This window comes from Zootoca vivipara, chromosome 4, assembly GCF_963506605.1.
Source record: "Zootoca vivipara chromosome 4, rZooViv1.1, whole genome shotgun sequence".
NCBI lineage: Eukaryota > Metazoa > Chordata > Lepidosauria > Squamata > Lacertidae > Zootoca > Zootoca vivipara.
The window spans coordinates 44,523,527-44,550,921 of NC_083279.1; the positions used below are offsets into that span (position 1 = coordinate 44,523,527).

General features: G+C 43.8%; 2 protein-coding genes across 4 annotated transcripts in view; one reads left to right on the plus strand and one right to left on the minus strand.

Annotated features, from left to right (window-relative positions):
• Positions 1-5,679: 5,679 nt before the first annotated feature.
• Positions 5,680-15,128, minus strand: DYNLT3 (dynein light chain Tctex-type 3). Of its 2 annotated transcripts, XM_035114692.2 has the most exons (5): positions 14,963-15,128; positions 13,393-13,434; positions 11,588-11,711; positions 10,556-10,633; positions 5,680-9,053 (listed from the first exon to the last, which is right to left on the minus strand). In XM_035114692.2, the coding sequence occupies exons 1-5, from the start codon at positions 14,990-14,992 to the stop codon at positions 8,977-8,979; spliced, it is 351 nt and encodes a 116-aa protein (XP_034970583.1). In that variant the 5' UTR covers positions 14,993-15,128; the 3' UTR covers positions 5,680-8,976. The 2 variants fall into 2 exon arrangements, with proteins under 2 accessions (XP_034970583.1, XP_060129521.1); XM_060273538.1 differs by lacking the exons at positions 13,393-13,434; positions 14,963-15,128 and adding an exon at positions 11,918-12,385.
• The window catches only part of SYTL5 (synaptotagmin like 5), an 81,052-nt gene continuing 65,925 nt past the window's right edge, over positions 12,269-27,395 (plus strand). Inside the window, exon 1 of one of the 2 annotated variants that reach the window (XM_060273536.1) lies at positions 12,269-12,348. The gene's annotated coding sequence lies outside the window, so the exon portion shown is untranslated. Of the gene's footprint in view, positions 12,349-19,478; positions 19,716-27,395 lie in introns of those variants that run through there. The other variant, XM_035114675.2, reaches the window with a different exon arrangement.

Genomic DNA, 27,395 nt, shown 5'->3' on the forward strand with positions numbered 1-27,395 from the left:
AGAGCCTTGTCGAGTCCCACCTCCCTTTCAGCTTTTAGAGAGCAAGCGAAAAGTGACTTGTTCTTCCACACCCCAAATTTGACAAGCGGGTGGGGTCACCCAGCAGTCAGTCACCTGACATCACAGTGGCCATCACAATGACATCAAGTGACCTGTTCGGTTGATTGTGAAGCCCCTTTAAACATGCTGCTTTGCAGAGAGCTTCATGAGGGTCTTAGCAAGATCTGACTACTAGCTACAAAGGCCACTTGATGTTATTGGACAGGGATTTGCGGGCATCTCTCATCAGCGGTGGTTGCAAATCCCCTTTTGGCTCTGCCAGATTATTATTATTTTCACATGCCACACACCTGATGTAGACGGTACATTAGTATAAAAATATAAATTGATGTATGTGGACAATGTTTTCCTTTAATCACCAAATAACCAAAATTACTGTACACAGTGCTTTTTTCTTTAAAAAAATGTTTAGGGGTACTCTCATTTTCCTACTCATATTGAAATACTGCCCCACAACAAGGCCAAACTTAGATTCACAAAATGTTTAAGGGTATGCGTATCCCTGCATCCTCCCAGAAAAAACGCACTGACTGTGCACACATCAAGATTAAGAGGTAAGTCTTCCTTTACAAGCAGATTGACTTCCAAGCTGCTGTGAGTTCTGTAAAATTCGCACATTAAATGCTATGCCCTTTGGACCTGCACCAAGATGACAGGATGTATTGTATCCATTTACTGTTGTACAGGGCTAATAACAATGATCGCAAAAGCATGTTGATTTGGAAGAAGGTTCTGTTGTAGTAAGACATACCTTATTTTTCCGTGTATAAGATATTTTTTCATTAGAAAAAATAGACAGAAATTGTGGGCCGTCTTATACACGGATAGCAGAGGGGCAACGGGTGATAGGTGGCAGCAGCCAGCAGGAGAATGGCAGCGGCGATTGGGCATGTGATTGTTTGCTGCGGCAAGACCTGCTGACGATTGACTGCTGCTGTGGCAATTGGGCGTTTGATTTATGGCAGCGCGAAGCAAGAGGACATGTCTACGTCGCACTGCCGTTTTATACCCCATCCACGATCACACCAGCACCCCCTAACAGGGTAACAAGCCCATGGTGGGGTCGTGTCACCACCAGCTGGGTTGGGGCAATGCCCCGCCCCTTAGCCAGTTGGGGGAGAGAGTCCCAGGGCTGTGCACAACATGGACCCTCTATGAGGAGGATCCAACTTGCGTCAAATGGTCAGTTGGGCTTTTGGCGGCGAGCATGCTGACGATTGGTGGCCGCGGCGATGCATGAGATTTGCATTGGCTGGCAGGCTGTAGCGTGAATGGCGGGGTGCCCCCCAAAGGCTCACTAACTCTGGGCAATCGTCGTCCCCCCAAAAGCAATCCCCCCCAAAAAAGTTTGTTGTGGTCCCCAAAAATAGGGGTCGTATTTTATATGGGGGCATATTATACAGTACATGGAAAAATATGGTGTGCATAGGATTGCATTATAGAAGCATCGGAAAGTTGTGTCTTTGGTAATCAAAGCCTGAAATAGCATTTCATCATAAACAGTGAGGAACCGCATCTGTTGTAGTCATGTAGTGCAACATTCCCAAATGAGCAAGACCTTGTGAATGATCATGTGACACATCAACAGGCAAGATTACACCCTATGTTTTTTTACTAGAATCTAAACCAAGCCTTATGAGGAACAGTTGAGGGAGCTGGGTATGTTTAGGCTGGGAAACGGCTGTCACATGGAACAAGCTTGTTTTCTGCTGTTTTGAAGGTTAGGACCCAAACCAATCAATTCCAATTAAAAGAAAGGAGATTCTGCCTAAACATTAGGAAGACCTTTCGGACTAATTTGGAAGGTGGTGGACTCTCCTTCATTGGAGATATTGATACAGAGGTTGGATGGCCATCTATCAGGGATTATTTAGCTGGTATTTCTGCATTACAGTGGGTTGAACTAGATAACCCTTTGGGGCCCTTCCAACTCTATGATCCTATGAAACCACAGAGGAAGGAAAATGGAGGCAAAGATAAATGTAGGGGAGGACATATACAATTATTTCTGTGGATTCAGGGCAGCCCAACAAAGCATTCCTTCACATAGAGCAGGCAACCCCATACTTTGGCCCTCCAGATGTTTTGGAAGACAATTCCCATCATCCCTGACCACTGGTCCTCTTAGCTAGGGATCATGGGAGTTGTAGGCCAAAACATCTGGAAGGCCACAGTGTGGGGATGCCTGACATAGAGCATAATTAGTTGATGGAATTCAGGATCCAAGTATTGGTGGTGGCAAATAGCTTGGATGTAGTGGTTGCTGGTCTGCTGGAGCAAATAAGGCCCACTGCTCTACCAACCTGTCTGCTGCTTTCAACCAGCCCCCCAATCTAGCTGCTTGACTTCTTACTTGCAGCCAGTCTTATGAAAACTGTTGGGACCAGATGTAAATCCTTCCAATTACTGATCTATTTCTTCTTTCTGCTTGCAGAAATTAGCACTGAAACCAAAAGGGTGATGAAAGGTTGCCCATTGTGTAATAATTTCCAAATGGCAAGCTGTCGTTACATAAAATAACCACTTCCCCCAAGAAACAGCAGATGTTTCCTTGCTTTGTTGCATAGTCTCCATACTCTCTTGTTCATTTTACTTATTGCTATATACTTTCATTGAAATATTTTTTTTACTCTGAGTCTTGGAGCGTGGGGGGAGGTCGGTGGAAGAAGATGAAGGATTCTAACTCCGATGGCCCCTGGAAATCTCCAGTGCAACTTCTTGGGCTGGAAAAACTTCAGCCAGTCCACATTGTTAAAAGCTGTTAAGAAAGGGCTGGGGAGACCAGATTTCAAGTCCCTAGTCAACTATGAAGCTCCCTTAGACTAGTCACTCTCAGTGCAACCCTTGCAGGTCGCCTATGAAGATAATGTAGCAGAGAAATAGCTTGGAGAAAGAGTGGAACTAGAGTGTTGGCATCTGTCTGGTTCGAGAGACAAGTGAGTGCACCACTAAGGGTGAAGTCAAACTGTGGCGTTAGCAGCACTGAAGCGACCTCCCTGGAGTGCAAGTCTGGGCAGTATGTGTGGAGGTTCTGGGCTGCCCAGGGAAATATCTATGTAATTAATAAACAGTAATAAATTATGAAACAGGACGCAACCAACCAACCATATCATTTAGGTTTATAAAATGCTTCCAAGTTACATACACCCTTCATAAATCACAATCTACTTTCCTCTTTGGTTCACATACTTCCCCCCAGCCTTTCTTTGTCAATAGCATCATATATGTGCCATATATGCTAAAACTTGCAAGTGTCCCTGCTGAACCACTACGATGCGTAGCGAGCCAACATTTATTCTAGCGCTGTTAGAAGGAAAATATGCACCAAGTATGCTAGTGGCCCAGGTGGCGCTGTGGGTTAGACCACAGAGTCTAGGGCTTGCTGATCAGAAGGTCAGCAGTTCGAATCCCTGCAATGGGGTGAGCTCCCATTGCTCGGTCCCAGCTCCTGCCCACCTAGCAGTTCGAAAGCACATCAAAGTGCCAGTAGATAAATAGGGACCAATCCGGCGGGAAGGTAAACGGCGTTTCTGTGTGCTGCTCTGGTTCGCCAGAAGCAGCTTTGTCATGCTGGCCACATGACCCAGAAGCTGTCTGTGGACAAACGCTGGCTCCCTCGGCCTATAGAGCGAGATGAGTGCCACAACCCCAGAGTCGGACACGAATGGACCTGCTGGTCAGGGGGCCCTTTACCTTTTATGCTAGTGGCACCAGTTTCAGAAAAGTAGTCCAAGCTCTTTTTCAGCACGAAGCACAAAAGGATCTCTAAATTAACATTTGAAACCAATGCCAAGTACATAGGGTGAAATCCGTAAGATCAGGCCAAAGGCCATGTAGTCCTGCATTCTGTTCTCACAGTGGCCAACCAGATGCTTATGCGAAGCCCAGACAGGACCCGAGTGCAACAGCACTCTCCCTGCTTGAGACTCCCTGCTACTGGCATTCAGAGCATTCTACCCCCAACAATAGAGAAAGAACATACCCATCAGAGTTAGTAGTCACTGATAGCCTTGTCCTCAATCAATTTGTCTAATCCCCTTTTAAAATCACCCTTAAGCTATAGCTATTTCTTGAGAAAGAAAATTCAATAGTTTACGTGTTGTGCGAAGAATTACTTTATCTCTCCTGAATCTGCCAACATTCAGCTTCACTGAATGTCTCCTGAGATATTATACTGTGCAAGGCTGAATGAAATGAATGGGAGCTGTTCAGTAGCACACTGTGATCTCACATGGCTAGCACACACTTCAGTGGGGCCTGTGGAGGAGAATTTTATTGGGGATTGTGCCTAAAAAGCGTTAGGTACAGTAGGTTGAGGAGTTGTTTTTTTTAAAAAAAATATATAATTTTTATTAGATTTTAACAAGAAATACAGGAAAAAAGAAAAAGGCACAGAAAAGAAAAATACAACAATCAAAAAAAAGAAAAAAGAAAAAAGACAGAAAACAAAAAACAAAACAAAAACAAAAACAGATTCAGTCTTCCTCATTTCCCCTTCTTGAGTTCTTATTGTTAAAAATAGTTCTCGCATTTTCCCATTCTAACTTCACATTCTTTTTTCTAAGTTTCAACTTTTTCATTGCTATTATCCATTCTCCTTATACTTTGACCTCTTTTCTCTTAACATCCTCTCTCCAAAATTATTATTATCTAATCCCTAATCTCTTTCCCTTACCCAAAAATATATAAGATTCACATCCAAATTTATAACCCATTTACTTCCACCCACACAACAAAGTTCCCGCCCCCCCTTCCCTGAAATCGAAGTCTCCAGATGTATCAGCCAGGTTCTTCATACAATCCTTAATACATTCCGAGATCAGACCATATTATTTCAGACAATACCAGGTAATCCAGAACCCCTCAACCCACCCCTAGTCTGTCCCATACCAACTTTTGCTGAACTCTTGCCCCCCTCTTCTGTAATCCCATCACTTTATATCTTTGCACCTTTTCATCATCTTTCTGCCCCCCAACTGTTTGCATCCTCCCCTCTCTCACCGGGGCGCTGATTTTCCCAGCCTCTTTTTTGGGGTGCATTTTTGCTTTTACCCTCTCCTGTTTCACTTCTCTCACCAGTGAAACAGTGTTTTCTCCTACTTTTCCTCCCTGTTCCACCCCTCCCACCAGTAGAACAGTGTTCTTTTCAGGAAATAAATCCATTGGTTCAGCATATTGTCCTTCAATATTATCTTTCTCCTCTTCTAGGTTTTTTACATGCGTCACTCCAGCACGGTCCTGGTCTTCCAATCTTTTTTCTTCTCCCTTCTCCTGATCTTCTATTTCTGTTGGTTCCTGTGTTTTAAAGTCAGAAACAAATGTCTCGACAGTCTCTTCTCTCAGGAAATTTACATCAAGCTTGGAGATACTCACTTGCTTAGTAAGATCCAAAATTGTTGCCAATATTAAGTCCCACTGTGTGACTTCCTGTCCACTCTCTGGAACCTTCTCTCCTAGTCCTTTGTCTAAAACCTCCTCCATCTTTGTGCAGACAGGCAGTGGAGTTGATGTTTTGGTCCAATATAAATGAAAAGTGAACAAACAAGCAAAAAGCCAGGAATCTAGTCCCACTTGGTCAAAATCTCTCTCTTTACTCCTTCTTTTCCTCAGAGTCAATACTGAGCAGCCTCAAGGCAAAACAAGTCCTCTTTCACTGTTTACAGCTCTCAGTCTCTCACATTCAGCCAGACACATTCCTTTGTATTGTGACGTCATTCAGCAGACTGGCTGATCTTTCCTTTGACCCGACTCCAGGCTCTCAGGGGGCTTTTCTCATACAGATCTCAGTCTTTTGCAGAGATAAATACACCGCTTACTTTTTCCTTTACTCTGCCTCAGGAAAAAGTTCTTTTTACAGCATTTCTGGGTTTTCTAGCTTGCTGCGATCTTTAGTTACTCAATCGGGGGGAGATGACTTCCCTTTTTAATCTCCGCCTCCCACTGCCAAATTCTTGTTCCAAATTGATTGATTTCAACTTACTTCGTCCAGATCGTAACTTTTTCAGGAAGAATCCACCGCCTGCAGGTTGGAGGCTCGGAGCTTCGCTTCTTGGAGGTAACGATGGTATGCCTAAAATGGCTCCCGCGACTGCCACTCGGCTGGCTCTCAGGAGCTCTTGCGGGCTTCCTGGGCAGCTGAGGAGTCGCTTCTGGAGCTCTGCCAGGCAAAAATTGCCCCCTGGACGCTCAACCAGGGGTATTTACGGGGATCCGCGTGCCCCCGCGGATTTCCCCCCCCCTCCGCGATGCCAGAAACCTCGCAGCGCGAGGTTTCTGCGCCTCCATTCCAGCGCGGCAGACCAGAAGTCAGTAGGTTGAGGAGTTGTTTTAACACAACAGAACATGACAAAGAAAGCTTGATCTCAGCACATCAAGAAAAGACTAGAAGATAATTTTAGAACAGAAAATGCCCTATTAAATGCTCTAGCGATAATTTGCTCAATTCATCCGAAAGACACAGAATATAGATAAGGCAGGCACCTTTTATTTGTATTTTTTTAGTTAAAACAAACTGTACCTATTTTAAAACCAATACCAGCATAATTTCTAGTGCAATCTTGCCATAAGATATATTGTTGAGCATTCATTTTCTCAGCATAACTTATGTTCAACTGCATTTTTTAAAACCCAGAAATACAACTGCGAATAAAACCATCTAGTCTCAGTAACAGCATCAGAAGTTTACTATAAAAAAGAGTAAAAGGTAGATTGTACCTTTGTCTTTATTTTCTGGCCAAACCCTTTACTAGTAGTTGTTTCAGAAAACTGCATTCATCTATATTCTATAGTGTTTCCACCACCTGTAAAATGTTCTCTCTTCATCATTATCTTTTACTGCTTCAGAAAAAAGATTAAAATAGTTTGCACCCAGAAAAAGAGCAAATTTTGGATCCAGAGCTGTGAGAGAACTTCACATAGTATTTTAGTTCTGTAGCTGTAGATATGTGCATTCATTTAAAGAGTACAGAGATATCTTTGTTCACGCTATAACAATATGGAATATAAACATGGTATTTGCTTAAATATGCAACTTTATTAACCAAAAAACAGCTAGACCTTTGGTGCTTGACATATTATAATGTTAAAGTAATTCAAAGCAAAACCATTGCAATGATAAAAAAATTCTAAACATAAACTGCAACTGAAACCAGCTTGTTGCAGTGTGGACAAAAGGCAAAAATGCTTAATGCAACAGTATAGCTTCAAGTTCTATTAGGTATATAAATAAATGCAAAATAATGTAACTTTTTATGAAAAAATAGAATCCTATATACTAAACATATTTGCCAAGGTACTTAATATTTGCTTGAGTGGTTCTTCAAGTTATTAGGATTACCCCACTTGACTTAAGTGGATAATTTTCTAATTTAGATCTAGGAAGTATGAAGGATACTGTTGATTCCCTGCATGTTTACTCAGAAGTAAGTTCCACTCTCTTCAATGCAATTTTCTCTCAAATAAGCATAGGATTGCAGAATTATTTTAACTAATAACATAAATAGCAAGGATTTATGGTCTAACTCTATGACCACTACTAGGAAGTAAGGACTGCAGCCTGTTAATTATTCTGTAAGTAACATACCTACAGCCTAAGTAAGTGCCCCTTAAGACATAGACAAGTCCCCACTTCAAATTATTCTATTTCCAAGTGCTACATATGAAACATTATTTTTATATAGTTTGAAATGAGCAAGCACAACTCTGTTCAAGAATCTGAAGAGCCAAAGGCTGGTCCTGCCTGGAAGATATGCAATAAAATGGTATCACGAGAGCATTGCTAAACTTTAAATATCCTAATCTAAAGTGTTTGCACATGTATTATCTGCCTGTGAAGGTACCGTTACATTATTTTAATGCTTTCGGTTTGTGACTTTGTGCTGATGCACCAAATATTTGTTAGTGCACCAATAAATGAACCAAATTGTTGCAGAATGTTTTAATACAATTTCCCGACTTTGACGAATGTGCCTTAGGAATTGTGCCGCAGTGTAAGCTTAAGCACAGCCTTACAGCATGAAAAATACATTCTTTTGCTGAACATTCATACCCTGTATGAGAAACGTAGGTACTTTGGCCTTTATAAATTTTGTGCATAAAACATGAAAATATTATTTTACAACTTGTTGGGTTTTTCTGCTTCCTCCCCCCTCGCTGCTTAATTTATTATGCATTATAAATCACAAACACCAATTGTCTAAGCAGCAGTGGATTTCAAACTTACAGCTTTCAATGAACTTTTTTCACCTGCTGTGGGACCTATTCATGCTGGAATTATGTTCTGGGTTGTGTGCATGAGACTATGTGGTAGCTGTTGCTCTGCATCAAATGAGTGTGTGCTTTACAGCAAACAACACGCTTTCACAACTCTAGTTTTCAGGGGGCAGAGATTGGCCATTATACTGAAGCAGCACAGTTCAAGGATTCCTTGGAACACAGGTTTAAAACCACTATTCTAAGGCATCAACTTCCATAACTCAGAACCAATTATATATATGTGTAGCAAATAATATTCTCTTCCCCCTTACTGATTACATTTATCTTAAGCTGCTATGTATGAAGAGCCAGTGGTAATGTGGGGGAAAACATGCATTTTCTTATTTTTATGTAACTTTTCCATCACTTCTTGCAGGTTGCAGGTTGGCGAGCAGAGACAACCACAGTCCTAGAATGCTCAAAACATTGTCCTTTTTCTTTTACAGCTGGTCTCTAGCAAGCTGCCAGCTGGCTAAGCGGAACGATTACACTTTACTATAATATATATATATTGTGCAGAGACCTTTTTTAAAGCACATTTCCTGCTCTCTCTTTAGTGCATAAATATAGTTTTATTTCATAATTCTTACAATGTACTATAAGTAATTTGATAGTTTTGTTCTTAAAGGCTTTGGCATAACTTAGTGCGATTTGTCCAGTTTGCTACAGAATAATGGCTACAGCAAAGACATTTACGATGCAGTTCATAGTTCGGTTTTCCCATCGGACTGTGCAGGTACCTACAGTGGATTTAAGAAGAGAAAGTGGTCAAGTTCTATATTCATTCTTAAGAGGGCAACCGAATAACCCGAACTCATTTACGAAAGATAATCCCCACTAGAGGCTGCCAAACATTGCTTTTGGTGATGGATCTGGGCCACATCCCTAAACATGCTTACAAAGAAGTAGATCTCGGTGAACTCTGCAGAACATACTTCTGGCCGATCATTTTCATGCTCTTGGTCCCAACGCTTGCACAGTAATGCATATTAGGAGTCAGAAACTCAGAAAAATCCTTCATAGATTGTCACCGGGGTTAAATAGTATTAAAGCACGCTACAGCATGGATTCAGTTTGTCAACAGGAGTTTGATGGGTGGGCATGTGATCTAGTCCAAGCTGCCATTCCTGTAGTTGACTAAGAACCTACAGCCCTTTGAAAATCAAACCTTTTGCCAATGATAATGAACAGGGCTGCTCTTATAAGGCCACAGGCAGCCCCCTGATTCTCTCCAGCTACTTCTGCAAAAGGGGAAAAAAAGCCCTCGGGTGATTTTCCTTTGTGCTGGTGGCTACTTCTACCCCAGGCATAAAGCTATGGCCAGTTTAGTGCACTAAAACTGTATGCTTCATTGTTACAGTTCCTTTTACATTTTGTTGCATTTTTTGCTAAGCTGCCTTGAGTGTGATTTTTCTTAGAAAGGAAGGACAACGCCAGTGCTGGTGTACATTTCAGCATTTTCCTGCCGGTACTCAGCATAGCAGAAAATGAATACAAGTCTCACAGTAATATATTTAATCATGTAACTTACTGAGCACAAAGCATGAAGAATATATAGTTACAACAATATTAACATTCTTTCTTGGTTACAACTTCCAGTCATATTGGTCACTGAAGCACTGGCATATATGATTACCGGTACTTGGTGATTATTCTTTTTTTAACCTTGTTAAGCTTAGTTCCTGTCTTTCAATTGTGTAACTATGGATTTGGAACAGTCATGCTGAGGAGTGAAGTCTGCCAGAGCTGTTCAGCGCTTTGAACGATGTCTGCCCTCATGAACTAGCACTACCTATCCAGCAGAATAGTCTCTTATCTTTCATGCAGTAAGACGGATTTGAGCCAGAGAGTGAATGAAATTCAAATACTACTCAAACTTAGGAATCAAAAATGATTCCGTGTCAGATTTAAACTCATCTAAAGAATCAGTCCTTGGCCTTCTGCCAAAGCATTTTTTCCATGCAACCCAAAGTGATTGGTAAGCCCTTTTCATTTTGGCCTGGCCTTATCAGCAGGTTTATCTCTCTTTCTCATTTGGGGACCTGGGTAAAGAAAGTGGGTAACATATAGTTTGGGTGAAATGATCCTAATTTCAGGCAATACCTATTATATCCTGGTGGCTATATATGTGGGCTGCCAATTCAAACCACCTTTCAACTGCAGCATAATGTTTCACAACAATAAGTGAAAAGTCATTTTCCCCCATGAAGTGGTTTGCTTTATTCTGCAGGCAGCCACTTACCATCAGTTGTGGTATCCCAGAAACATGAGCTTGCTGTATGCAGACCAGCTCCACACTTCTGCATCACTGCACAGGTTACTGAAGACAGAACAAAATCCCATGTTTATCAATAAAGTAGATTAATCAATCAGACTTCACTAGTCCTTTATACATCTGAAAGGACTAAGTGGTGGTTAAGAGCATGAGTTAAAACCTCATGCCTTTTCCCAAAAACAAGTTCTGTTGAATTATAATATTTAAGTTGCCACTATGCTGCAAAATTATGATCCTGTTTCATTAAATTTCCTTTACTTAAGAATATGAAAGCAACGAGATATATTCCTCCTCAAAATGGTGGACTGCTTCCTGAACAGCCCTGATATTCTAGGCATATGAATTCTGTTGAAAATGCCTGGCTAATTTTCTGATGCAGATAATCAACACCAGATAACCAATACATACCATGGGAATCTGAAAATGGAGCCCACCCCCCTCGGCAGCCAGCCGCAATCCATAATATTATAGTTAAATGCATAATAAATTGGAGCAAAACTGCCTTCAATGATCTCACGAAGGTGGGTTGGGTGCAGCACATAGAACCTTATATGCCTCATTCTACTAACAAAAGTATATGGGATGCGGGTGGCACTGTGGTCTAAACCACTGAGCCCAGGGCTTGCCGATCGGAAGGTTTGAACCCCCATGACGGGGTGAGCTCCCATTGCTCAGTCCCAGCTCCTGCCAACCTAGCAGTTCAAAAGCACGTCAAAGTGCAAGTAGATAAACTGCTTCTGGCAGGAAGGTAAACGGCATTTCCGTGCTCTGTTCTGGTTTCACCAGAAGCGGCTTAGTCATGCTGGCCACATGACCCGGAAAAACTGTCTGCAGACAAACGCCGGCTCCCTCGGCCTGTAAAGCGAGATGAGCGTGCAACCCCAGAGTCGTTCACAACTGGACTTAACTGTCAGGGGTCCTTTACCTTTACTAACAAAATCATTTTCTCCCCATTAATTGTAAAATTAATATTAACTGCATATATGCACAGAATCTTACCAATGTACTTGTACGTTTTCCCCAGTTTTACCAGTTGTGTTAAAGATTGCTCTACTATAGCTGCAGTCCACTGATTGACACTGTCGTGATTGTAATCTGCCTTGCCCAGAACACCTTCTATGCACTAAAAAGGAATAAAATGCTTTTTTAAAGTCTGATTAAATACAAGTATTAAAAACAGATAGTAGTATAAACATATATACTTTTAAGCCAGCCCCACTTTGTTATGTAAAGGAACTCAAATGTCAGAAAGAGATTCTCATTTGCCTCTTTTCCTAGGCTAGAGCTTCTAAATGGAGGCACATAAATCAGTAACTGAATTGTTCATACAATTCCCATCTCAGCGGTAAGAGTCATATAACAAACACGCAGAATCCAGAATGTAGAAGAGCGTTTAAATAATCTGAATTTCTTTCCCAACAGGACTAAAATATCCCACTGAGCTGCATATATTTTTGTTAATGCTACAATTCTGAGTTGCTACAGCACTGAAAATCAGACAGGGTGGTCCTGTTGCCTCAGTACTGTATACTGAAACAAAAACTGGGCAACTGTTGCCCAGTTTTTGTTTCACTTGAGTGCTTGCAACACAGGGGTTTGGTTTGCCTCAGTACAGTATACTGAGCAGCTTCTCTGCCAGGGCTAGGCTAACCGTGGGCTACAATCAAACAACAACAGTCAACATAACAACAACAGCTACAGAAATAAATCCGATTGACTTCAAGGACAACTTAAGCAGCTTACCTGCACAGGACTGCCATGTGAGTCACCATTACAAATTGTGTTTTATGGCAAAATAAAAAAATTCCTTCAGTAGCACCTTAAAGACCAACTAAGTTTATATTTTGGTATGAGCTTGTGCATGCACACGAAAGCTCATACCAAAATATAAACTTAGTTGGTCTTTAAGGTGCTACTGAAGGAATTTTTTTATTTTGCTTCGACTCAGACCAACACGGCTACCTACCTGTGTTTTATGGGTGTGTGTGTTTTTAAGCAGAATTCAACAGAACGCTTAGCGCTACTTAACATTACAGTGGAGTATTATAAAAGGCAGTATCCAAAATTGTATTTTCATGAATCAAAAAGGTTCCTTCCGTTCATGGAATGATTCCCTCTGGCACAAGTAGGGGAAGTGATTTCCTCTTTATACCCCTTGCAGGCCCTACTGCCACCTCCTACTGTTCCACAATGTCCACACTCCCTGGAACAGATTGTTGAAGTCAGAGGACTGCAGAGGGGGGAAAGAATTGTTGTTGTTGTTGTTGTTTAGTCATTAGTCGTGTCCGACTCTTTGTGACCCCATGGTCACATGACCTCTTTGTGACCCCATGGACCAGAGCACGCCAGGCACTCCTGTCTTTTACTATGGAAAGAATTACCGTAGTAAAAATCACCTTCCTCTTCTGTCAGCAAGAGAGTATAATCAAAGCCATTGATCTTGCTTTTAGAATGTACAAAATTTTAAACATCCAATATTGAAAATTTAGTATAACGAGTTTGGATCTTGATAGTGCAATCCTATGCATGTCTATTCAGAAAAAATGCCCCATTGAATTCAATTAGCTATATTCTCAATAGACATCCACACGACTGCAACTCAAGAGTGCAATATTAAGAACAGCAAGGGAGTATGCCCTACTAAATATAGCGGGACTTAGTTTTGAATAGACAACACAGGATGTCTGGTGCAAGTCTTTTCAGGGATACCCATTATTCCTGGAAACAGAAAAGTGCAAAAATGCATTTTGTCACCAAAATACATAAATGTTGTACAGTACTGTATACTAAAATGTGTAACTTACATCTTTAATAATACTGTGCGCTTCTTCAGCATTGAAGGTCATCTGCAATAATATAAGATATTAATTTAATTTAATTATTTCTACCACCCTATCAATTCTATCAAATTTAATTCTAGAGCTGCTTACACATTTTAGAATACAAAATATAGAAGAATAAAATTGCAGCTGCCACACAGGTTTTGGAAGAAATAATGAACCAAGACAGAATTTATTTATTCAAAAAGCCCACAAAACTCTCCAAAACAGGGTCCATATATTCACAATCTTCATTTATTCTGGTGATATCACCAGCTCATGAATTTGATGCACACGGCAGCTGCATAAATGCCAAGCTCTTATAACTTACTGAAAACTACGTGTGATATTAAAAAATCACAATCACCAGAGTCCCAAATGGATTTTACAATAACACTATTTCTGGCTGTGTCCTGAAATTCATGCATCAGCATCTAAGGTCTATGTCAAAGCTAATGTAGCACATTATCCTAGTGAGCAGTATCCTCTATTACACAAGACTGACACAGGATAAAACAAAACTACATCCCAAATGCTTTGACATGACAGTCAGACCCTCCAAGGGTTGCAGTCAGCATAGTTCTACTTAGGGTAGACCCACTGAAATCAAGGGATGACAGCAAAGGGGAGGGTCTGCAGGAGAGGGGAGGTGGGAAAGAGCAGAGGGATTGTGTGTCAGAATGCTGCCACATTAAAAAGATTCCTTGGATGCACACACAAAAACCCATCATACCAGGGAGGGCGCTACCCTTTCTCTTTTACACCATCCTTTTCTACCTGAATGAGCTTTTGTCTTCTCCTTTTTTAGCTGTGTGCAGAGGGGGGGCAGGCATTCAAACACGGGATTCTTGTCTGACCTGCTCCTCTTCCCACCCCCACCCCTCCTCCACTCTCCCTTAGCCTTAACCTTGGGATCTTTTCACTACCCTATTTTGTGATCATCACCACCACCACCACCCTCTGCCATTATTCTGCAGTGGCCTCAATGGGCAGCAGGGGCGCGCGCGGCGCAACCCTCCTCGTCCACGTGAGGACTGGCGTCGCAATGACAGCATTCTTGGGCGGACCAAGCCTCCCCCGCCTACGATTCCACAAGCGGCGCTTGCGATTGGCTGGGTGGAGACGTAGACAAAATAAATAAATATATTAAAGACCCCTTAAGCCAGGTGACATTTTTATGCAGAAGGGCCACCCACGTCGGAGCGAGACTGAAAAGCGCAAGCCGGCCAGTTATGAAATAATGGTTGTTGTTGTTGTTTTGTGCGCCCCTCTCCCTCCCCCCACGCACACACTTTAAAGCGGGTGGCAGGAACTGGAGGCGCGTCCGCCCCCGCCCGCGTGTCTGGAGTGGGGGGGGGGTCCCCTAACCTAATTATTCCTCCGCCCAAGGAGAAGCACGCGCCACGGTCCAGCGCGGCCAAGCGCAAGATCCTTTCCTGCGACGAGGAAAAACCAGGTCATTGCTGCCCCCGCCGGGGCGACAGGGAGCTTGGGCTGGGGCGAGGAGGGCGCCCCGCTCCTGCTGACCGGGGGAGGAGAGGGAAGTCCGTACTACCTCGTCGTTATGGGGGTGAAACTCTTCCATGGCCCCAGAAGCTGTCGCGGCGCGTCCCTATTCCCGGCAGTGGCGGAGGCGGCCCTGGTCCTCGCCCTGCTCCGCAGCTCCACCTTCCCTAAGCCGGAGGTGCCGGGTGCGCAATGAATGGCGCCACCTCCTCCTCCTCCTCCGTCAGCTCCCCCTGCCGTCTGAAGGGAGCACTGGAGGCGCTGCCGGTACAAGCAACTTTTTTTCGCAGCGGCCACACGACGTCGTCGGCATCGAAGCAGCAGCCCGCAGTTTCCCCCTCTTTACCATGGAAAATCCGATTATTTAAGGTGCCAGCCACCCGTTTGCGGCACCCCCCCCCCCAAACAACAACAACACTCTTGATTTTTAACAGGGCCGAAGCTCATTCTTGAAATCTGTCTTCCATACCAGGGTTGAGTGCTGGGGTATTTGTAATGAAAAACATCTTCTGCCATTTGCAGAGTGCTTTTCAGGCTCACCGCGGCTTTTAAGAGTATACACGTGCACGAACATACACAGACTAACCATAAAACGTTTTGGTGCAAAGGGCATAGCTTTTAGGTGCACTTCAGTCCCAACACTTTTTAGCAGGGGTGTGTCATAGTTGCCATATATTGCCTGTGATGTTGCTGTTAGCTGCTTTGAACCTGGTTTACCATGGAAAAGCGGCAAAGAAGAAACGAGATGGAGACGGAGATTTGTTCCATAACTGAGGTCTATCCCACCCATATGGCCCTTTAAGGGGCAAAGGAGCAACTTAAAATGGAAACACACTTGCCTGACTTCCATTCCCTGCTCTTTTAGGCCCCAGGCTAAAAGGATGCAAGTGGAAGTGCACTTAATTCCAATCAGACTAATTCCTAGTCTCTGCTGCATATGGGCCTCTGCTCCTACCAGTTTGGAGGGCTTGCAGGAGGCAAGGGTTGTTCTATGACCTCCCAGTATTTTTCCTTGCAGCCCAATCATACTTCTGAACAGGGAAGAAGTAGGGTGTTTCCATTTAAAGATATGGGTTCTTGAATATATGATGGGTGGGAATTGCTGCAGGCTTCCCTGCAAAAAATAGTCTTAGTGTTTTGTATTAACTCACCTAGGGCCACAATTTCTCCCAAGATGCCCCAATTATGAGAGTCAAAGATCATTTTTATTTCATTTATTAATTACTTCCCATGAAACATCCCAAAGTGATTAAACATAAAACAAATAATAGTGGAAATGACAACAACAAAAAATAAAAAAACAATTTCAAATCCAATTCAAATACCGTAAAGATTGGAATATGTCTGCATTGGCTTCCAGTGGGCAGAACCACCTTTAATCACTCTTCTTTCTTTCTTTCTCTTTTCTTTCTTTCTCTTTCTTTCTTTCCTAAAGTGGGTTGAATCAACAAGTACTGAACCATGCACAGGGCTGGAATCCACGGGATTGAGTCATGTGTAAAGTCAATTAAAATGACTTCTTGTGTTGATAAGAAAATGGTTGTAAGAATCTCTCCTTGGTGACCAGTTAGTGATTGCAAAGGACCAATGATCTTTTGTAAAAACCATGGCTAATTCTTTATCATTAGTGTTCTGTTTACAGTGGTGGGGAAAATCAGCCCCAGAGGTGTAGTGGTAAAAATAGCCATGATATCTGACTTTGCTTACATATATCTGTGCTCCCCATCACACAGAGAAAGCAAAGTCCTTAAATGCAAATGCTAAGCTACCCTAAGACAACAAAAGACTTCCCAGCATCTAAAAATTGTTCAACACAGATGCAATACAGAAGTTGTATTGTGAATAGTATTCTGAAGTAACAGTGTTCACACCAGAAAAACTCTAAGGCAATTAAGCAGCCTAGTAACATCCTTCAACATCAAAAATTGTCAAAGGGGCTTGGCAAAACTTAAAAGTGTTTTAAACAAAGCCATATTTTCTTAGTTACCAATTTTCTGTTGGTGTGAAGAAGAAAAACAAGTATAAAATGAGAATTCCTGGATGCCAAGATCCAAGTTTGGGGCAAATACTCTTTGGTGGGAGAACTCCAGCAGATATTTTAAATCACAAAATATGCAGCATGGAAATAAAGCATAGAAATATAGACTGTTACTTAAAATATGTGCCCTTTAAAGTGAGTTCCAAAGCTTCCCTCTTCCCCTAGCATAGCTATAAAAGACCACATATTTGGTAAGTAAAAAATTGTTTACTTACCATTTATCCAAAGGTCAGATTCATGTGCTTTTCCATACAGAATTTAGAAAAAGTTTCAGAGACAGTAAAACCTGGCTTAGTTACAGTGGTGAAAGTTCCTAAATTATTAGTATAGGTCACTCAAGAATGGTTGACGAGAGCAATACGGTTGAGCTGGAGTAACCAATGCAAACCTATTTATATGCTGAGCTTCTCAGGTAGACTGGGAGAGAACAATAGGCCTGATTACCTAGTTCAGGCTTCCTCAAACTCAGCCCTCATGAACCCTAGCTAGCAGGACCAGTAGTGGTGAGGGATGATGGAAATTGTAGTCTCAAAACATCTGGAGGGCCCAGGTTGAGGAAGCCTGGCTCTTCCCAAGGTGAGGAGAAGTGGACACAGCTAAACCTGGCAGGACAACTTACTCTATGGTATTAACTCCTTCATGCATTAATTAGATTTAAGCATGTTGGTTAGATGAGATCTCACATTTTCTCAAGTCTTCATTATCACCTCTGTTGCGATCAGATATAGAGCCACTTGTTTGCAAGAAAAGACCACTTGGCAAGTATGCAGGCTATGAAGAAACAGGGCAACAATCAACAACAATTGTATTTAGGGACACAACAGTTTCTAAGCAGGGCAGCCTCGAGGAGGTCAGGTGCCCTGGCGCTGAGCAGCGGAGATCACTCCGGTGCCCCCGTCCTCGCAGGGTGCAGCATGGCTTCCGCGCAGCTTTGCCACACAGCACCTCGCCTACTGGCGCCCCGCGTCACCGGGACTCTACCTAGAGCCGGCCCAGCTTTGGTCCCTACCCTGCACTCAGTTCTCACCTGTGGCTCCTACAAGCTGTCAGAATTTGACAGCAGCCACACCCTGGGAAACGGCTTCGACTGGCCAGCAAAACCAGGTGAGGGTAACCAATGGATCTCAAACCCTGAGTAGGGGAATTTTCCTGCATGCGAAGACGGGCTCTGCCAGATTGAGCAGATGAGACCAATAGTGGGTCCAACAGTTAAGAAGCTTTCTGCACATGTAGAGGGAAGTGAGGGGCAGATGGGTATCATCAATCTGGGAGGGTGGTCCTTCAAGGAGAAGGAAAGCACTGGGACAAGAAATGTCAAAAGAAGGGTCTAAAGAAGAAATAGAGGGAAATCAAGAACTATGTCAAGTTTCGGATCAGGGGGAAAGTTTGCAGTGAGAAGAAAGAAGAAAAAGTTTTGGAGCAAGTGTGTCAGAGAAATGGCGCCCCCTTAGAAGGGGGAGCACAAATTATGCTTGGACTTCAGAATTCCCATAAGAAACAAAGACTGTGGGAAAAGATAAACTACATTGAGTGGACTATTCAAATAAGAAAAGGGCAACAGGGAGGGAATAGAAAATTTGGACATGTAAAAAGCTGCAGAAAGGGAGTGGGGTGAATGGAAAACGGTTTTATGTTTAAAGGCTGTCTAAAATGGTGTTGAAACTGGCTTACGGATTTTGGAATTTTCTGGAAGTGATGTGCTGGGAACAGGGGGGGGAGAGCTCAAGTTAGAAAGAAAAGATATAAAATGGAATGAGAAAATAGAATATAGAATTCATAAAATTATGAAAGTTCTTGCAGAAAATTTAGGCAAGGGGAGAAAAGTAGATTAGTAAATTAAAGTAGTTTTTTTATAGATTAGAAATGAGATTATTGGTATAGCTAAAAGAGTGATTTGGAAGGGATAGCTGGGTGCTTTACCCTCTCCTACGGGTCATCTTCGTTCTGGGGCTCCTTGGTGGCAGGGGGGCGGGGCTGCCGGAGTGGAGGGAACGGGGGGAGGGGGGACTCAGCTGGAAAAGGACCATCCCCTGCTTGTCTTTTGCATCCTGGAAGCTCTCAGTGGCAGGGAGAGTTCTGGGGTGCAGGGGGAAGGAGGGAATGGAAGGAGATATATAAATACAAAAAGCAAATAATAGATGATTTAAGTAAATACCTAAATAGATAAGTACAAGTTTAAATGAGATTATATGGTTTGCAAAAAATGAAAACTGTAAAAGTTGATTTGGCAGCAGGTGCCAAACTTTGCCCTCCTCCTTTACAGCCAACACTTAAGCCATCGAAACCACCACTTCCTCCCCGCCCTTGTTCTGTCCTACTTCTTAGCCAATCCTCCCAAAATCCTTGCGCGCCCCTCCGAGGTCTTGCAAGCGCGCAAGGGGCTCGCCCTTCTTTCGGAATGTCTTCTCCCCGCACTGCCTCCTGCCGCGGCGCTTCCCGAGCCGCACCAGCAGAGGGCGCCTGAGAGGCGGCAAGTCGGCGTCCGCGGGCAGCTGTGCGCCGGCCCGTGCAGGGGTCTCGCTTCTCTGCACCGAGCCTCGAGCAGCAGAGAGCCGCCCGCGGCGCTCGAGCTGGGAGGCGTCCCCAGGGCCCGGCTGCCCTCGCCGTAGGAGGGAGACTGACTGGCGATAGGGATGCCCCTTCTCGTGCAGGAGCTCAGCACCAGCAGCACCAGCACCAGCAGCGGGCGGGCGGAAAGCCGCAGCAGTCTTGCTTGGGACCCGCGCACAGGCGGCGGCGGAGAAGCGAGGACTTGACCCGGAGGGTAAGCTCGCCTCCTGAGCGTCGGTTTCCCGCCAAGGAGCTGCCGCGGTCGGTGTCAGGCTGACCCCTTTAGCAGCCTCGACGGAGGGGGGGGGGAGCCGTGCGCGGGCAGGGACGCCCGCGGGGGAGGCAGCTGCGCCCACCCCCCTTCGGTTTCTCTTTTCACCGGGGTCGAGTGAGAGGGAGAGACCTGGCCTCCCCCCCCCCTCGCGCGTCCATGGTAGAGTCCGCGTGCTTCGAAGGCGAGCGGGGAAAAGGCTGGCTCAGCTGCGCCAATCCCGCGCGGGGCGAAGAGGCGGGAGGAGCCGAGAAGAAGTCGCTTGACTTCGCTCCCCGGTTCCGAAAAAAGCGGAGTTTGACTACAGGCAGTTGCAGTTCGCATTTTGAGACGGTAGGGAGAGAGAGATGCTCTTGGGGTGGGGTGGGGTGGGGGAACAGGATCCTGGGATGTTGAGGGTGGCTTTATTTGTTTGTTTGTTTGTTTAGAAACGAGCGAAGGACGGGTCCCGACGAAAGACGCTCGTGTTCTTTCCCAGAAATAATTTCGCCTCAGATTAGTGTTCCCGGGAGTTCGTGCCGGGCTCACCTGCGCGAGGCTTGCGTAGCTGCACGTCTGCTGCCGGTCTATCTGCGGGGCACTTTCGCTCCGGGAGAGAGAGCCTTGCAGGTGCAATCGACTCCTGTTGTGTTTTTTTTCCCCTCCAGGTGTGGCTGAGGGTTGGGGAAGCCTCCTGCCTGAAACTCTGAATAACTGGTGCTAGTTAGAGTAGGATAATACTGAATACGGCAGTTTTCCTATATTGGTGTGTGTGTGTAGCCGGTGATCCTTCCCTTTTGTATAATTGAGCTGTTTTCTTAAAAAAAAAAAAGCATTATTACTAAAAATATTTTATACTAGCTTTAATGCAAAAAACACAAAGTATTGAAATAATACAATTTTTTAAAAAAATACATTAAAGTAAAATATGATATAACGTATGGTATGTAGAGAAATAGGTATGGCCACTGGGTTGCATTTGTTAAATTGACTACTGAAAATCCTAGACAAAACTCAAGAGACAAGTTATATTTTAGAAGACATCTGAAGGCAGCCCTGTTTAGGGAAGCTTTTAATGTTTAACATACCATTGTATTTTAATATTTTGTTGGAAGCCACCCAGAATGGCTGGGGAAACCCAGCCAGATGGGTGGGGTATAAATAATAAATTATTTTATTATTGTTATATACCAGTTTTCAGGTTGATGAAATGGCTCTTTGTATAGATGACATTGAAAGGAGTCTACAAATAAGGTTTGGGCTTGGTAGCCAAGTGTTAGTTTCCACTAAGCCAGCTGTGATGTCCACTCCACACCATGGCAGTGCAAGAACATTAGTTGAATTTAAGTATTGTCTGATGAAGAGGAGTCACATAACTCAGGATTTATGCAGGCTCAATTTTTTAATATATATAAAAAACCCTTTTTATCTGAGATTCATTCTACAAGTTTTAACAGGGTTTCCATATTTTTATGGCTGCCCCACCAACTCAGGATATTAAACATTGCTGTTTTGTGATACAACCACAAAATGTGGAAGAAGTTCAAAATTTAGCCAGTAAGGTTTTTGGTTCAAGAAAATATATTACAAAAATTAAGAGAATGACAAGTTTTTCAAGGTGCCACAGGATAACTCCCAGAAAAAAAACTGGCTTTACTCCCTTAATTTGTATAATAACTGTTTATAGGCCAAGAGCCAAAAACGTATTTCAGGTGTACCTAGGGTTCTTGATATATGTCTTGTAGAATTTTAGCTTTCACTGTTACTCCCTACGCCCCCCCCCCATCATATCCAAATTTGTGGAACTCTTTTCTGGTTCAAAAGAGATTTGTTGCATAGCACCACTGTGTGTGGAAGGGAGGGATCATGTCCAAACCTTTCTTGGCTCATGGACCTACCTATTCATGTGGTGGTTGTTAGATCTATGATAGAACTATTTAGTTCAGCTGTTCCTGTGGCAGAGCTATTAGTAAAGCACCATGTAATTTCACTTGCAGATCAAGGCAGTGATTTGAACGGGGGTTTGGGAGGAACAATTAGACTGAGTACACATTACTGCCTACTTGTCCGCTGTCGTGTGCTTCCCACTGCTGGTGTATAAAGCTGATTTCAGGCACAAACCATCTGTATCCCTTAGCTTTTTGAGAAAGGCTCTTTTGATGTGCTTCCCCTCAAGACAGTGGAAGCTGTAGTTAAACTGGTGTGTGTGTGTGTGTGTGTGTGCGTGCGTGCGTGCGTGCGTGTGCATTTCAGGCTGACATTGGCCCATGCACAAATAAACTGGAGTTGAGTGTGGAGAAACAAATTGAACGTGGTATGTCCTCTCTGGTGTGTACAGCAGTGTTTAAAAAGCAACTTGAAACCCCGTGGGGGACCTCACTAAGTTTTGAGCCATAGACTTACCGTAGTTGAAAGGAAATTACAGTAACAGTCAAATTCTGTGTATGCTGACTAGGAAGTGTCCCTCTGTAATCAGTGGGGCTTAATGCTATGTCAGTGTTGCAGCCTAAATTGCAACCTAAGTTGCGGTGTTGCAGACAGAATTGCAGCCTAAAGCATATTATTTGTGTGGGTTCAACAACTGACTTGTATTCCTGTGAGTAACCTGCTCAGTTTTTTTCCTCATTGAAGAGTAGGTGGGGTCCTAACTGAATGGATATTGGTTTTTGATAACAGATTATCTTTTAATATCTACCTGTAGTTCCTATTTTCTGGTTTGCCTATTTGCTTCTAACATATTGCAGTCTGGTGTTGGCTTTTTGTGGACTTCTCTTGTGAAACAGTGTTAAGTTCTAATTACCTTACCTACTTTAATTCCTGTTTTCATGCAGATAAAGATCCAAGGTTAGATTTGGGCCCTGTATTTGCAAGCCTGGATGAGCTATCACTGGCGGAGGAAGAAGAGTGAGGGGAGAGCGCACCGCCCCCGGTAGCCGCGATCATGGCTGCTCCCTCTGCCCACACTGGGTGCCACTCCCCTGCAGGCGGTGTGCCATGCCCCCAGGACGCGCGCACGCCCCTGTGGGTGGCGCACCATGCCCCCACCTGCTCTCTCTCCCCCCCCGGTGCCGGAGCATGAAGCTCCGCCACTGTGAGCTATCATCATCATCATCATCATAACAATAATTAATAATTTATTATTTATATGCCGCCCATCTGGCCGGGTCTCCCCAGCCACTCTGGGCGGCTTCCAACAGAAGAATAAAACACAATAATCTATTAAACATTAAAAGCCTCCCTGAACAGGGCTGCCTTCAGATGTCTTCTAAAAGTCTGGTAGTTGTTTTCCTTTTGGACATCTGTTGGGAGGGCGTTCCACAGGGCAGGCGCCACCGCTGAGAAGGCTCTCTGCCTAGTTCCCTGCAACTTGGCTTCTCACAACGAGGGAACCGCCAGAAGGCCCTCGGTGCTGGACCTCAGTGTCCGGGCAGAACAATGGAGGTGGAGACGCTCCTTCAGGTATACTGGACCAAGGCCATTTAGGGCTTTAAAGGTCAGCACCAACACTTTGAATTGTGCTCGGAAACGTACTGGGAGCCAATGTAGATCTTTCAAGACCAGTGTTATGTGGTCTCGGCGGCCGCTCCCAGTCACCAGTTTAGCTGCCGCATTCTGGATTAGTTGTAGTTTCCGAGTCACCTTCAAAGGTAGCCCCACGTAGAGCGCATTGCAGTAGTCCAAGCGGGAGATAACTAGAGCATGCACCACTCTTGCGAGACAGTCTGCAGTATGGTGTGGCAATAGTGAGGAAACATATTGGCTGTAACTGGGAGGCTGTAACTTTTCCCTATGGCAAGACGCTTAAGCTTCAGTTAGACAAAGTCTTTGGATCCTGAATAAGCATGTTCCATCAGAAGTAGCAATAATGTCCCTTTCAGGCATATACCCTCTGCTTTTGTCTAGCAAAATGCCCACCATTACAATGCGTAGAATGCATGAGAGAGTAGAGCAAAGCCTTTTACTGTAACACAAAGAGGGAGCAGGAAAATATTGCAGTGGCCTCTGCAGGCTGAGGTGGAGTTTGTTCAGAGCATCTTTGTTGTATCCCATCTTCAGAATTTCTGTTAATGAGTGACACACATGCTATAACTTCATTTTCATGCAACACTAAGCCAAATCATGGCTTAGTACCAAAGACCAAATGTGCAAATATCCTCTTAAGGATATTGTGGCACCTAGTGCCTCCTATGGCTATTTTGCTGCTGTGTGGACTAAGCCATGGTCTGGTTTAGCCTGTCATCTGAACCTGGACTTGTGGTCTAACTCTCAGGCAAACCACCGGCTGCAAACCATAGGGCAAACCTTGGTTAGCTCACAAGCCCGAGTTCAGACAACACACTGACTTGTGACTTACCAGAGTAGACCAACAGAATGACTGCAGGAGGAGCAAAGTAGCTATCTGGGAACCTGCACATTCGCTAATTTGTGCTAAGTTATAGTTTGCCTTAGTATGACATGTGAACCTGTGTCAGCAGTAGAAATCAGGGTTTGCTCTCATAGCAATGTTCTGAAAGGCAATACCTTTTATTTCCCTATTGGGGTGAATAACAAGCACTTGTTTACATGGGAGAGATAAAGGACTGCACTTGGAATTACCATTGAGATGGCTGCCAGCCTGACCCGTGCCTCTAATCTCAGTCATCAAGATTCAGACCTGCTACTTCATCTGAATAGCTCATCTTGGTTCTGTTTCTTGAGGCACTTCCACTGTCACTGTTCTGAGGTGGGATTCAATCACATACTGGCAAATTCAGGTTGCACAAATATAGTTTTTGGGGAGGTCTTGAGCAGCAAACTCATGTCACTCAGAGAGGACTTTTTATGATAAAGTAATTGAGGTGAAAGTGCACTGGAAAGTGAGAAAAATAACACCTGTTTTGACATAACACCATCTAACCTCCCCACAAACAAATCAGAACAAGTTCTCTTTAAACTGCTGTTGTCTTAGCTCCCTAACAAATCAAGATGAATAAACAGGTTTTCTGGAAGTGCCCTTGGTCTCACTAAAATGTTATCTATGTGTAATATAGTTTTAGAGCAAGAACATCTTGTCTCCTATTCGTTAGCGTTCTTAAACTAATCCCAGACAGACCATTCTTCTGACTGGGATTAGTTTAAGAATGCTAACCCTTCATGCCTGGCTGCTTCCAGACTATTTTGGATTCAGTATATGTAGCTAAAATGTATCCATTTATAGTACCCGCATAATAAAGAGCATTCTTTACCCTCTCAGTACATTGCTGCAATATGGAATAACAACGCAACTTTTGCAATAAATCGTACATCGGGAGTTGGCAAGTGTTTCCTGAAATTGCTTAAGCAAGTTTTTTAACTCATGGTTTTGGAAGAAGGCAGGAAGAAGGTAGATAACTGAAAAGTAGTTTATTTACAAAGCATGTCTTTAAAAATACAGCTGCAGCAATGTCCATTCCTGCTTGAAATGTCTTGAACAGAGGAGTCAGAGAACTGCAGTCCACAGAGTGATGTAAGCAAGAGAGTATGAGTCATGGTGTCTGAAAAGGAAGCCGATAAACCTCTTCATAGGTGGACACTGAACAAATTCAAAGCTTGTATAAGCAAGGTGGAGATCTGATTGTTTCACTTGATGACGGCAGATCTGACTCTGGTCTTCAGCACACAGTATATCTAGGATGACATTCACAAAGTTTATTAAGGAATTAAACTTGTAGTGCAAAAGAGAGGAAGATAGCAAAGGAAAAGAGCTGCAAACTAAACCCATATTGGATTTTACATAGAGTTCAAGTCAGATGCTTTTTGAAAGTAAGGAATTCAGGAGTGTACTGGCTGCTTTCCAGTCTAGATGGATTCTACATTCTGCTGTCCATAAGGGTGACTGTGGTTACTTGATATGCACTTGAAAACCCTCCCCTTAATTAGGTTGTCCACTCCTCTTCCTCCCTGCAGGTGCCCCAGGTGGTGATTGTGATCTTGATATACACCACTCACCATGTCATTGGACAGGTGTGGTGTCCATCCCACCACCCATTGTTAGGTAACACAAAATCAATCTGCTATGAGCTCTTGTTTTTGGAATGAAACCAGTTTCTGAGGAAGTGCTTCCAGGGCAAAAAACATGCAATAGCAAACAATTAATTTCTGGTGATTCTAGGCTAAAATGTTGTGTGTATGTAGCCCAAGGCTGCATGTACATCATACATTTAAAACACATTTTCCCCAAAGTGGCATTGGAACTGTAGTTTACTGTCACTTATAGAACAACAATCCCCAGCAGCATTAACAAACTACAGTTTCAAGGTTTCTTTTTAGGGAGGGACAATGGCTTTAAATGTATGGTATGTACACAGCCTCACAAGGGTGGAGAACAGAAAGGTAAATAGGGAAATGCTCACTTTCAGCTACATTCCTTCTGATGCATATTGCTCCTCAGTAGTCTTTGCTTTCATGAGAATTCTGTGGAAGGAGCTGAGAGAGCTGCAATTTAGGGAGTGATGTCAGCAGAGAGTATGAGTCATCATTTTTGATTTAGGAGGAAGGTTACATTTATCAGAACTTAAGAAGCTGCCTTATGCAGAGTCAGGCCACTGGTCCATAGAATAATAGAACCATAGATTTGCAGAGTTGGAAGGAACCACAAGGCTCATCTAGTCCATCTCCCTGGAATGCAGGAATCGCACTGCTCAATGTGGGGCTTGAACCCACAACCCTGAGATTGTATACTGGCCAGCAGTGGTTCTTCATGATTTCACGAAGCAGGTATTTTCAGCCCTACCTGGAGTTGCTGGGGATTGAACCTGGGACTTTCTTCATGCAAAGCAGATGCTCTCCTATTGAGCTTCTTACTGTTGGTTTCTGGAGAAATTGAGAGCTGGCACAAGCAAGGTGACGTTATCACAGTACTGAGTTTCACTTAACCTTGAATTGTGACTTGACTTGACCTGATTGTGGCTCTTCTAGTAGTTTTCTTTCTCACATTGCAACAGTTTGTAAAGTGAAAATGCAAAGAACAGGTGGAGCCAGGTTCATCTGGACCTTTAGTAATGCGCTCTCTCTCTCTCTCTCTCTGTGTGTGTGTGTGTGTGTGTGCGTGTGTGTAAGGGAATGGATGTGTTTAATCTTCTTACCACCTGACATTTCTCTATTTCAACTCACCTCAAGCTGCTGTGGAACTCTTGCACTCAGTAGTGTGCAACATATAAAGGTAAAGGTACCCTTGGTGGTTAGGTCCAGTCGTGAACATCTCTGGGGTTGCGGCGCTCATCTCGCTTTACTGGCCGAGGGAGCCGGCGTTTGTCTGCAGACAGCTTCCAGGTCATGTGGCCAGCATGACTAAGCTGCTTCTGGCAAAGCAGAGCAGCGCACGGAAACGCCGTTTACCTTCCTGCCAGGGTGGTATCTTTTTATCTATTTGCACTTTGACGTGCTTTCGGACTGCTAGGTTGGCAGGAGCAGGGACCGAGCAACGGGAGCTCACTCCGTCGCAGGGATTTGAACTGCCGACCTTCTGACCGGCAAGCCCTAGGCTCTGTGGTTTCACAGCGCCACCCGCGTCCCTTTTGTGCAACATATAGTTAATATCAGTTACTGAATTCGGTGCTAAGATGGTTCCTGTCCTTAGGTTTACGATCTAAAAGGGCATGACACATGAGAAAATATGAATGGGAA

Excerpts from the sequence above, each read along its gene's own strand:
- DYNLT3 (XM_035114692.2), bottom strand. The coding sequence starts at position 14,992 with ATGGAAGAGTTTCACCCCCATAACGACGAG. Across the intron at positions 11,712-13,392 it reads CGCACAGTATTATTAAAGAT|TGCATAGAAGGTGTTCTGGG; the intron begins GTAAGTTACACA and ends ATTCCTTTTTAG. Across the intron at positions 9,054-10,555 it reads CTGGGATACCACAACTGATG|GTACCTGCACAGTCCGATGG; the intron begins GTAAGTGGCTGC and ends AATCCACTGTAG.